Genomic DNA, 13,473 nt, shown 5'->3' on the forward strand with positions numbered 1-13,473 from the left:
TGATAATGTCAATATTGCATTATGTAGAAACTGTATCAGTATGTGTGATAATGTCAATATAGCATTATGTAGAAACTATCAGTATGTGTGATAATGTCAATATTGCATTATGTAGAAACTGTATCAGTATGTGTGATAATGTCAATATAGCATTATATAGAAACTATCAGAATGTGTGATAATGTCAATATTGCATTATGTAGAAACTATCAGTATGTGTGATAATGTCAATATAGCATTATATAGAAACTATCAGAATGTGTGATAATGTCAATATAGCATTATGTAGAAACTATCAGTATGTGTGATAATGTCAATATAGCATTATATAGAAACTATCAGTATGTGTGATAATGTCAATATTGCATTATGTAGAAACTATCAGAATGTGTGATAATGTCAATATAGCATTATGTAGAAACTATCAGTATGTGTGATAATGTCAATACTGCATTATGTAGAAACTATCAGTATGTGTGATAATGTCAATATTGCATTATGTAGAAACTGTATCAGTATGTGTGATAATGTCAATATTGCATTATATAGAAACTGTATCAGTATGTGTGATAATGTCAATATTGCATTATGTAGAAACTATCAGTATGTGTGATAATGTCAATACTGCATTATATAGAAACTGTATCAGTATGTGTGATAATGTCAATATTGCATTATGTAGAAACTGTATCAGTATGTGTGATAATGTCAACATAGCATTATGTAGAAACTATATCAGTATGTGTGATAATGTCAATATAGCATTATGTAGAAACTATCAGAATGTGTGATAATGTCAATATAGCATTATGTAGAAACTGTATCAGTATGTGTGATAATGTCAATATAGCATTATATAGAAACTGTATCAGTATGTGTGATAATGTCAATATTGCATTATGTAGAAACTATATCAGTATGTGTGATAATGTCAATATTGCATTATATAGAAACTGTATCAGTATGTGTGATAATGTCAATATTGCATTATGTAGAAACTATCAGAATGTGTGATAATGTCAATACTGCATTATATAGAAACTGTATCAGTATGTGTGATAATGTCAATATTGCATTATGTAGAAACTATCAGAATGTGTGATAATGTCAATATTGCATTATGTAGAAACTGTATCAGTATGTGTGATAATGTCAATATTGCATTATGTAGAAACTATCAGAATGTGTGATAATGTCAATATTGCATTATGTAGAAACTATCAGTATGTGTGATAATGTCAATACTGCATTATATAGAAACTGTATCAGTATGTGTGATAATGTCAATATTGCATTATGTAGAAACTGTATCAGTATGTGTGATAATGTCAATATAGCATTATGTAGAAACTATCAGTATGTGTGATAATGTCAATATTGCATTATGTAGAAACTGTATCAGTATGTGTGATAATGTCAATATAGCATTATATAGAAACTATCAGAATGTGTGATAATGTCAATATTGCATTATGTAGAAACTATCAGTATGTGTGATAATGTCAATATAGCATTATATAGAAACTATCAGAATGTGTGATAATGTCAATATAGCATTATGTAGAAACTATCAGTATGTGTGATAATGTCAATATAGCATTATATAGAAACTATCAGTATGTGTGATAATGTCAATATTGCATTATGTAGAAACTATCAGAATGTGTGATAATGTCAATATAGCATTATGTAGAAACTATCAGTATGTGTGATAATGTCAATACTGCATTATGTAGAAACTATCAGTATGTGTGATAATGTCAATATTGCATTATGTAGAAACTGTATCAGTATGTGTGATAATGTCAATATTGCATTATATAGAAACTGTATCAGTATGTGTGATAATGTCAATATTGCATTATGTAGAAACTATCAGTATGTGTGATAATGTCAATACTGCATTATATAGAAACTGTATCAGTATGTGTGATAATGTCAATATTGCATTATGTAGAAACTGTATCAGTATGTGTGATAATGTCAACATAGCATTATGTAGAAACTATATCAGTATGTGTGATAATGTCAATATAGCATTATGTAGAAACTATCAGAATGTGTGATAATGTCAATATAGCATTATGTAGAAACTGTATCAGTATGTGTGATAATGTCAATATAGCATTATATAGAAACTGTATCAGTATGTGTGATAATGTCAATATTGCATTATGTAGAAACTATATCAGTATGTGTGATAATGTCAATATTGCATTATATAGAAACTGTATCAGTATGTGTGATAATGTCAATATTGCATTATGTAGAAACTATCAGAATGTGTGATAATGTCAATACTGCATTATATAGAAACTGTATCAGTATGTGTGATAATGTCAATATTGCATTATGTAGAAACTATCAGAATGTGTGATAATGTCAATATTGCATTATGTAGAAACTGTATCAGTATGTGTGATAATGTCAATATTGCATTATGTAGAAACTATCAGAATGTGTGATAATGTCAATATAGCATTATGTAGAAACTATCAGTATGTGTGATAATGTCAATACTGCATTATGTAGAAACTGTATCAGTATGTGTGATAATGTCAATATAGCATTATATAGAAACTATCAGTATGTGTGATAATGTCAATATTGCATTATGTAGAAACTGTATCAGTATGTGTGATAATGTCAATATTGCATTATGTAGAAACTATCAGTATGTGTGATAATGTCAATATAGCATTATGTAGAAACTGTATCAGTATGTGTGATAATGTCAATATAGCATTATGTAGAAACTATCAGTATGTGTGATAATGTCAATACTGCATTATATAGAAACTATATCAGTATGTGTGATAATGTCAATATTGCATTATGTAGAAACTATCAGTATGTGTGATAATGTCAATACTGCATTATGTAGAAACTCAGTATGTGTGATAATGTCAATATTGCATTATATAGAAACTGTATCAGTATGTGTGATAATGTCAATATTGCATTATGTAGAAACTATCAGAATGTGTGATGTCAATACTGCATTATGTAGAAACTATCAGTATGTGTGATAATGTCAATATAGCATTATATAGAAACTATCAGAATGTGTGATAATGTCAATATTGCATTATGTAGAAACTGTATCAGTATGTGTGATAATGTCAATATTGCATTATGTAGAAACTGTATCAGTATGTGTGATAATGTCAATATTGCATTATGTAGAAACTGTATCAGTATGTGTGATAATGTCAATATTGCATTATGTAGAAACTATCAGAATGTGTGATAATGTCAATATTGCATTATGTAGAAACTGTATCAGTATGTGTGATAATGTCAATACTGCATTATGTAGAAACTGTATCAGTATGTGTGATAATGTCAATACTGCATTATGTAGAAACTGTATCAGTATGTGTGATAATGTCAATATTGCATTATGTAGAAACTATCAGAATGTGTGATAATGTCAATATAGCATTATGTAGAAACTGTATCAGTATGTGTGATAATGTCAATATTGCATTATATAGAAACTGTATCAGTATGTGTGATAATGTCAATATTGCATTATGTAGAAACTGTATCAGTATGTGTGATAATGTCAATATAGCATTATGTAGAAACTGTATCAGTATGTGTGATAATGTCAATATTGCATTATATAGAAACTGTATCAGTATGTGTGATAATGTCAATATTGCATTATGTAGAAACTATCAGAATGTGTGATAATGTCAATATTGCATTATGTAGAAACTATCAGTATGTGTGATAATGTCAATATAGCATTATATAGAAACTATCAGAATGTGTGATAATGTCAATATTGCATTATGTAGAAACTGTATCAGTATGTGTGATAATGTCAATATTGCATTATGTAGAAACTGTATCAGTATGTGTGATAATGTCAATATTGCATTATGTAGAAACTGTATCAGTATGTGTGATAATGTCAATATTGCATTATGTAGAAACTATCAGAATGTGTGATAATGTCAATACTGCATTATGTAGAAACTATCAGTATGTGTGATAATGTCAATATAGCATTATATAGAAACTATCAGAATGTGTGATAATGTCAATATTGCATTATGTAGAAACTGTATCAGTATGTGTGATAATGTCAATATTGCATTATGTAGAAACTGTATCAGTATGTGTGATAATGTCAATATTGCATTATGTAGAAACTATCAGAATGTGTGATAATGTTAATATTGCATTATGTAGAAACTGTATCAGTATGTGTGATAATGTCAATACTGCATTATGTAGAAACTGTATCAGTATGTGTGATAATGTCAATACTGCATTATGTAGAAACTGTATCAGTATGTGTGATAATGTCAATATTGCATTATGTAGAAACTATCAGAATGTGTGATAATGTCAATATAGCATTATGTAGAAACTGTATCAGTATGTGTGATAATGTCAATACTGCATTATGTAGAAACTGTATCAGTATGTGTGATAATGTCAATATTGCATTATGTAGAAACTGTATCAGAATGTGTGATAATGTCAATATTGCATTATGTAGAAACTGTATCAGTATGTGTGATAATGTCAATATAGCATTATATAGAAACTGTATCAGTATGTGTGATAATGTCAATATTGCATTATGTAGAAACTATCAGAATGTGTGATAATGTCAATATTGCATTATGTAGAAACTATATCAGTATGTGTGATAATGTCAATATAGCATTATATAGAAACTGTATCAGTATGTGTGATAATGTCAATATTGCATTATATAGAAACTGTATCAGTATGTGTGATAATGTCAATATAGCATTATGTAGAAACTATCAGTATGTGTGATAATGTCAATATTGCATTATGTAGAAACTATCAGTATGTGTGATAATGTCAATATAGCATTATATAGAAACTATCAGAATGTGTGATAATGTCAATATTGCATTATATAGAAACTGTATCAGTATGTGTGATAATGTCAATATTGCATTATATAGAAACTGTATCAGTATGTGTGATAATGTCAATATTGCATTATATAGAAACTGTATCAGTATGTGTGATAATGTCAATATTGCATTATGTAGAAACTATCAGAATGTGTGATAATGTCAATATTGCATTATGTAGAAACTATCAGTATGTGTGATAATGTCAATATTGTGAACATGGAAAAATATGACGTCCACAAAAATTGAATAACTGTACTGTCTGCATATCCCAATAGAATAGAAATTCATGTCCCCAGAGAGGTTGAAATAATGGATGTTATACTATACTGAAACGTGGTACAAATGTCTAGTCCAACTTATGGTACAAATGTCTAGTCCAACTTATGGTACAAGTGTCTAGTCCAACTTATAGTACAAATGCCTAGTCCAACTTATGGTACAAATGTCTAGTCCAACTTATAGTACAAATGCCTAGTCCAACTTATAGTACAAATGTCTAGTCCAACTTATGGTACAAATGCCTAGTCCAACTTATGGTACAAATGTCTAGTCCAAAGTGTGGTACAAGCGTCTAGTCCAACTTATGGTACAAATGTCTAGTCCAACTTATGGTACAAATGTCTAGTCCAAAGTGTGGTACAAGTGTCTAGTCCAACTTATGGTACAAATGTCTAGTCCAACTTATGGTACAAATGTCTAGTCCAAAGTGTGGTACAAGTGTCTAGTCCAACTTATGGTACAAGTGTCTAGTACCAACTTATGGTACAAATGTCTAGTCCAAAGTGTGGTACAAGTGTCTAGTCCAACTTATGGTACAAATGTCTAGTCCAACTTATGGTACAAATGTCTAGTCCAAAGTGTGGTACAAATGTCTAGTCCAACTTATGGTACAAATGTCTAGTCCAAAGTGTGGTGCAAGTGTCCAACTTATGGTACAAGTGTCGAGTCCAAAGTGTGGTACAAGTGTCTAGTACCAACTTATGGTATTATGATGTGTCACTCTATGGCGTATTGTTAACAGTCGGTGAGATTATTGTTTTATGTTGTTTTTTTACAGTCAGCCAACCACCACCACGTAGGATAGGAAGTATAGAGAATTACAATCCACTCAGTGATAGCGAGTCCTACAGGTCCTCAACAAAGGTAAGCTGACTGGCCTTATCTTCTAGAGCCTCAATAATAGTAAGCTGAGTGGCCTTACTTTGTTTAGCCTCAACAATAGTAAGCTGAGTGGCCTTATCTTGGATGGCCTCAACAAGAGTAAGCTGAGTGGCTTTATCTTGTAGAGCCTCAATAATAGTAAGCTGAATGGCCTCATCTTGTTTAGCCTCAATAATAGGAAGCTGAGTGGCATCATCTTGCTGAGCCTCAACAATAGTAAGCTCAATGGCCTCATCTTGTTTAGCCTCAACAATAGCAAGCTGAGTGGCCTTGTCTTGTAGAGCCTCAACAATAGTAAGCTGAGTGGGCTCATCTTCTTTAGTCTCAACAATAGTAAGCTGAGTGGCCTTATCTTGGATGGCCTCAACAAGAGTAAGCTGAATGGCCTTACTTTGTTTAGCCTCAATAATAGTAAGCTGAATGGCCTCATCTTGTTTAGCCTCAATAATAGGAAGCTGAGTGGCATCATCTTGCTGAGCCTCAACAATAGTAAGCTCAATGGCCTCATCTTGTTTAGCCTCAACAATAGCAAGCTGAGTGGCCTTGTCTTGTAGAGCCTCAACAATAGTAAGCTGAGTGGCCTTGTCTTGTAGAGCCTCAACAATAGTAAGCTGAGTGGCCTTGTCTTGTAGAGCCTCAATGATAATTGCAGAGTAGCCTCATTTTGTAGAACCTCAACAATAACAAGCTGAGGGGCCTCATCTTGTTGAATGTCAACAGTAAGCTGAGTGGCCTCATCTTGTTGAGCCTCAACAATAGTAATCTGAGTGGCCTTGTCTCGTTGAGTCTCAACAATAGTAAGCTGAGGAGCCTCATCTTGTTGAGTCTAACAATAGTAAGCTGAGTGGCCTCATCTTGTTGAGTCTCAATAGCAAACTGACTGGCCTCATCTTGTTGACTTTCAACAAGAGTAAGCTGAGTGGCCTTATCTTGTTGAGTCTCAACAATAGTAAGCTGAGTGGGCTTATCTTGTTGAGTTTCAATAATAGTAAGCTGAGTGGCCTTGTCTTGTTGAGTCTCAACAATAGCAAGCTGAATGGCCTCATCTTGTTGAGCCTCAACAATAGCAAGCTGAGTGGGCTTATCTTGTTGAGCCTCAACACCAATAAGCTGAGTGGCCTCATCTTCTTTAGCCTCAACAACAGTAAGCTGAGTGGCCTCATCTTGTTGAGTCTCAATAGCAAACTGACTGGGCTCATCTTGTTCACTTTCAAATAATAAGCTGAGTGGCCTCATCTTGTTGAGCCTCAACAATAGTAAGCTGAGTGGCCTCATCTTGTTGAGTCTCAATAGCAAACTGACTGGCCTCATCTTGTTGACTTTTAACAATAGTAAGCTGATTGGCCTTATCTTGTTGAGTCTCAACAATAGCAAGCTGAGTGGCCTCATCTTGTTGAGTCTAACAATAGTAAGCTGAGTGGCCTCATCTTGTTGAGTCTCAACAATAGTAAGCTGAGTGGCCTCATCTTGTTGAGTCTCAATAGCAAACTGACTGGCCTCATCTTGTTGACTTTCAACAATAGTAAGCTGAGTGGCCTCATCTTGTTGAGTCTCAACAATAGTAAGCTGAGTGGCCTTATCTTGTTGAGTCTAACAATAGTAAGCTGAGTGGCCTCATCTTGTTGAGTCTCAACAATAGTAAGCTGAGTGGCCTCATCTTGTTGAGTCTCAACAATAATAAGCTGAGTGGCCTTATCTTCTTTAGCCTCAACAATAGTAACCTGAGTGGTTTCATCTTTTTGAGTCTCAACAATAGTAAGCTGAGTGGCCTCATCTTGTTGAGTCTCAATAGCAAACTGACTGGCCTCATCTTGTTCACTTTCAACAATAGTAAGCTGAGTAGCCTTATCTTGTTGAGTCTCAACAATAGTAAGCTGAGTGGCCTCATCTTGTTGAGCCTCAACAGTGTCAAGTGTGAAATGATAGTATCACAATTCCCTAATGAAACACTTTAAGGTGTAACATAAACACTTGCCTTGTTGCTATTCACAACTGTGATTACAGTGTTGTAATTCACAACTGTCATTACAGTGTTGTAATTCACACTACATTGAGACACAAATTTCTATATTATCATTCATTACCATGTTCATGTCATCTTCTTCTCATCCCGTCTATTTAGTTTCAACTCTCTACTTCTGTTGGCAAGTTAGCCTCACAAGTAAGATGTTTTACTTCTGTCTGTAAATTGTCTTGAGTTTTAATTTTTAATCCCATTCGTTCATCTATACTAAATTACATCATGTTAATCCAATTAATCTTTTGTGTGTTATGTTATGTTAATCCAATTAATCTTTTTGTGTGTTATGTTATGTTAATCCAATTAATCTTTCTGTTATGTTATGTTATGTTAATCCAATTAATCTTTCTGTGTGTTATGTTATGTTAATCCAATTAATCTTTCTGTGTGTTATGTTATGTTAATCCAATAAATCTTTCTGTATGTTATGTTAATCCAATTAATCTTTCTGTGTGTTATGTTATGTTAATCCAATTAATCTTTCTGTGTGTTATGTTATGTTAATCCAATTAATCTTTCTGTGTGTTATGTTAATCCAATTAATCTTTCTGTGTGTTATGTTATGTTAATCCAATTAATCTTTCTGTGTGTTATGTTATGTTAATCCAATAAATCTTTCTGTATGTTATGTTAATCCAATTAATCTTTCTGTGTGTTATGTTATGTTAATCCAATAAATCTTTCTGTGTGTTATGTTATGTTAATCCAATTAATCTTTCTGTGTGTTATGTTATGTTAATCCAATTAATCTTTCTGTGTGTTATGTTATGTTAATCCAATTAATCTTTCTGTGTTATGTTATGTTAATCCAATTAATCTTTCTGTGTGTTATGTTAATCCAATTAATCTTTCTGTGTGTTATGTTATGTTAATCCAATTAATCTTTCTGTGTGTTATGTTATGTTAATCCAATTAATCTTTCTGTGTGTTATGTTATGTTAATCCAATTAATCTTTGATTTGATTTGATCCCATTTATCTGTACTAAAGCCATTCATCACAATTCTGTTCACCTATTAACCGCAAGAGATAGTTTGGTGTGGTACAATTCAACATGGCTGTATAATTGGAACCTGATAGGATAGAGATTGCTATATAAAGCTTTTAAAACTATTTATTAGTCCCCGCCGGACGAAGTCCGGGACGGGGAATTATGGATTGGGTTCCGTCTGTCCGTGCGTCCTTGCGTCCGCAGCCGTTTCTTGGAGATGCCTGGACCGATTTTTTTCAAACTTGGTACAGGGGCAACATACAATGGTATACATATGCACAGCCATTTTGTTTGTGAATTTTCCATGTCAAAAGCCATAACTCAGACACGCTTGAACAGATTCAAAGTTGGTATTATGACAGTGTTCTATGACATACATGTGCATATTCATTGTTGTCATGATACGATCCAATATGGCTGCCTGGCAGCCATTTTGTTTGTGATTTTTCTATGTCCAAAGCCATAACTCAGACATGCTTGAACAGATCTCATTCAAAGTTGGTATTAGGACATACATGTGCATATCCATTTTCGTCGTGATACGATCCGTCATACCCGACCTATCCTTTATTGTTGTAGGCATGTTCCATGTCCAACAAGCAGACACAACATATCGAAGTCTATTTGATTTAGGTTCACAAGTGTTGTTGTGTGATCAGAGTAGTGATAATTCCTTAAAACCCAATCATAGCGGGACTATGTCATTGTCAATGACTTGTTTTAATATAGATTGTGATGTGAATGTTGTACACAGGTTGCAATGGTTTGTATGCTCCCCTGGGAGTTGATGACATTTATGTAGGTTTAAAAACCAGTAACCTGACAACAATAAAAGTTATTCTAATCAATAGAGTAATCCTGTCTAAACCTATTGGCTAAGATCTCATTAATATGAGAACCTAGGATTGAGTAATGGGCCTTTATACACAGAAACCACAATGTACTCAGTGGTATGTTTGTCAGTCTAGGGGTTATACATGTATATGTCTCCCTGGTACATGTCAATCTAGGGGTTATACATGTATATGTCTACCTGGTACATATCAATCTAGGGGGTATACATGTATATGTCTACCTGGTACATGTCAATCTAGGGGTTATACATGTATATGTCTACCTGGTACATGTCAATCTAGGGGGTATACATGTATATGTCTACCTGGTACATGTCAATCTAGGGATTATACATGTATATGTCTACCTGGTACATGTCAGTCTAGGGGTTATACATGTATATGTCTACCTGGTACATATCAATCTAGGGGGTATACATGTATATGTCTACCTGGTACATGTCAATCTAGGGGTTATACATGTATATGTCTACCTGGTACATGTCAATCTAGGGGTTATACATGTATATGTCTACCTGGTACATGTCAATCTAGGGGTTATACATGTATATGTCTACCTGGTACATGTCAGTCTAGGGGTTATACATGTATATGTCTACCTGGTACATGTCAATCTAGGGGTTATACATGTATATGTCTACCTGGTACATGTCAGTCTAGGGGTTATACATGTATATGTCTACCTGGTACATGTCAATCTAGGGGTTATACATGTATATGTCTACCTGGTACATGTCAATCTAGGGGTTATACATGTATATGTCTACCTGGTACATGTCAATCTAGGGGTTATACATGTATATGTCTACCTGGTACATATCAATCTAGGGGTTATACATGTATATGTCTACCTGGTACATGTCAATCTAGGGGTTATACATGTATATGTTTACCTGGTACATGTCAATCTAGGGGTTATACATGTATATGTCTACCTGGTACATGTCAATCTAGGGGTTATACATGTATATGTCTACCTGGTACATGTCGTTTTAATCAAGTCCTGTGAAAACTGTTATTTTATAATTTTGCATGTGTGTTGTCATAGTAGCCAGTATCTATTATAATTTGACATGACTATATTGTTACAGGAACCCCCAGTCATTCAACCACCACCACCAACGTCTCAAGGTTCCTATAGCTACCGACCTCAATCGTATGAAGCACCCCAACCTTACAGACCACCAGCAGCTTCACAACAACCAACATATCCTGTTGTCCAGCCAACCTATAATCCGCCACCTCCTCAACAACCCCCTCAACAACCCCCTCAACAACCCCCTCCAGTTGCCGTTCCTCCACCTCAATCCCAGGTGAGTCTAAATTGTAGTCACAAGGGAGGGGGGGGGGGACACAAATACCATGGCTAGAAATTAGTAGTTGTCTTAGCTTGTAAAGGTAGTATTGATGAAAGTACTAGTACTGAATTCCACCACAGGGGATATAGATACATGATGTAAGTGCTAGTTCTGAATTCCACCACAGGGGATATAGATACATGATGTAAGTACTTGTACTGAATTCCACCACAGGGGATATAGATACATGATGTAAGTGCAAGTTCTGAATTCCACCACAGGGGATATAGATACATGATGTAAGTGCTAGTACTGAATTCCACCACAGGGGATTTAGATACATGATGTAAGTGCTTGTACTGAATTCCACCACAGGGGATATATATACATGATGTAAGTACTAGTACTGAATTCTACCACAGGGGATATAGATACATGATGTAAGTACTTGTACTGAATTCCACCACAGGGGATATAGATACATGATGTAAGTGCAAGTTCTGAATTCCACCACAGGGGATATAGATACATGATGTAAGTGCTTGTACTGAATTCCACCACAGGGGATATAGATACATGATGTAAGTGCTAGTACTGAATTCCACCACAGGGGATATAGATACATGGTGTAAGTACTAGTACTGAATTCCACCACAGGGGATATAGATACATGATGTAAGTACTTGTACTGAATTCCACCACAGGGGATGCAAATACATGATGTAAGTGCTAGTTCTGAATTCCACCACAGGGGATATAGATACATTATGTAAGTGCTAGTACTGATTTCCACCACAGGGGATGCAAATACATGATGTAAGTGCTGAAACTGTTGTTTTATTTGTTGATAGGGTGCAAGATATCGAGCCCTGTATGATTACACAGCTGCTGATTCTGATGAAGTCACTTTCATTGAGGATGACATCCTTATCAACTGTGAAGCTATTGATGAGGGTTGGATGCAAGGAACCAATCACAGAACAGGAGAAACTGGCATGCTGCCATCAAATTATGTAGAACCAGTTTAAACCAGTTGAGACTAGTTGGCCAACTAAATCAAATTATGTAGAACAAAATTGCAAAGTTTAAAATACTTTTTATGACTGACTTCCTGTCGATCAATATTAGTCCAATTATTTTAGATACTTTATGAGTAGATATCAAGTTTTAACGTCACTAGTAACACACTTTGTTTATGTCAATATCTGATTTGAATATGTCAGATTATCAGGCTCAGTAACTATGGTTACCAAGCCAAGTAACCAGGGGTTACCAAGGTATGTTATCAAGCCATGTAGCTATGGTTATGAGGTTGAGTAACTATGGTTACTATGCTGAGTAACTACGGTTACCAAGATATGTCATCAAGCAATGTGTTGTCGCTATGGTGACCAGACTGAGTAACTATGGTGACAAGGTAGTAATGCCATTGTAATTACATGAGTAGAATAGATGTGATTTGCAATTAGTCATATGTAAATATAAACATATACACTTTGAATATTTTGTAATGTTGATCTAATTATCACCAATGCATGTATATATATACACACACACACACACACACACACACACACACACACAAATACACACACATCCACAATGTACTCATAGGAACAAACTAGTTATTCAGTAGTCACAGGTGTAATCAATCAATCAATCAATCAATAAACCAATAAATCAGTCATCAGTAAATCAATCAATAAACTTGATATTAAATTTGGTAGCCCAGTTGGCCTTGGCCAATCTTGCCAGGGCCCCTCTAAATGAAATAGTCCAAAGACATGAGAGACAAATACAAACTTTACACTAACGACATACATGTACAATAAATAGCAAAAAGTGTCTAAAATTTTGTCATAAATTATTGGTGACAGCCACATGTGAAGAAAGACAACAATATTCTATTTCTTACATCCAGTGGTAAGGTATTCCAAAATATTGCACCAGAAAAAATAAGTTGTTTGTAATTCACAAGAACTTTAATTTGTGTCAAAAATAATATAGATTTACTAATCATTTTGGATTTACGTGATGTAGTACACATTGTTTACATGATGTAGTATGCATTGTTTACATGATGTACACATTGTTGACATGATGTAGTACACATTGTTGACATGATGTAGTACACATTGTTGACATGATGTAGTACACATTGTTTACATGATGTAGTACACATTGTTTACATGATGTAGTACACATTGTTGACATGATGTAGTACACATTGTTTACAT

General features: G+C 34.1%; 1 protein-coding gene across 3 annotated transcripts in view; it reads left to right on the forward strand.

Moving 5' to 3' along the window:
• The window catches only part of LOC144450258 (LIM and SH3 domain protein 1-like), a 46,121-nt gene extending 33,308 nt beyond the window's left edge, over nt 1-12,813 (forward strand). For 2 of the 3 annotated variants that reach the window (XM_078140853.1, XM_078140854.1), the window contains exons 6-9: nt 5,971-6,056; nt 8,197-8,235; nt 11,030-11,251; nt 12,088-12,813. In XM_078140853.1, the coding sequence (XP_077996979.1) occupies nt 5,971-6,056; nt 8,197-8,235; nt 11,030-11,251; nt 12,088-12,264 (524 nt within the window). In that variant the 3' untranslated portion in view covers nt 12,265-12,813. The remainder of the gene's footprint in view (nt 1-5,970; nt 6,057-8,196; nt 8,236-11,029; nt 11,252-12,087) is intronic. The other variant, XM_078140855.1, reaches the window with a different exon arrangement.
• Nucleotides 12,814-13,473: the final 660 nt, after the last annotated feature.

The sequence above is a fragment of the Glandiceps talaboti genome, chromosome 19 (genome assembly GCF_964340395.1).
Source record: "Glandiceps talaboti chromosome 19, keGlaTala1.1, whole genome shotgun sequence".
NCBI classification, from domain to species: Eukaryota; Metazoa; Hemichordata; class Enteropneusta; family Spengelidae; genus Glandiceps; species Glandiceps talaboti.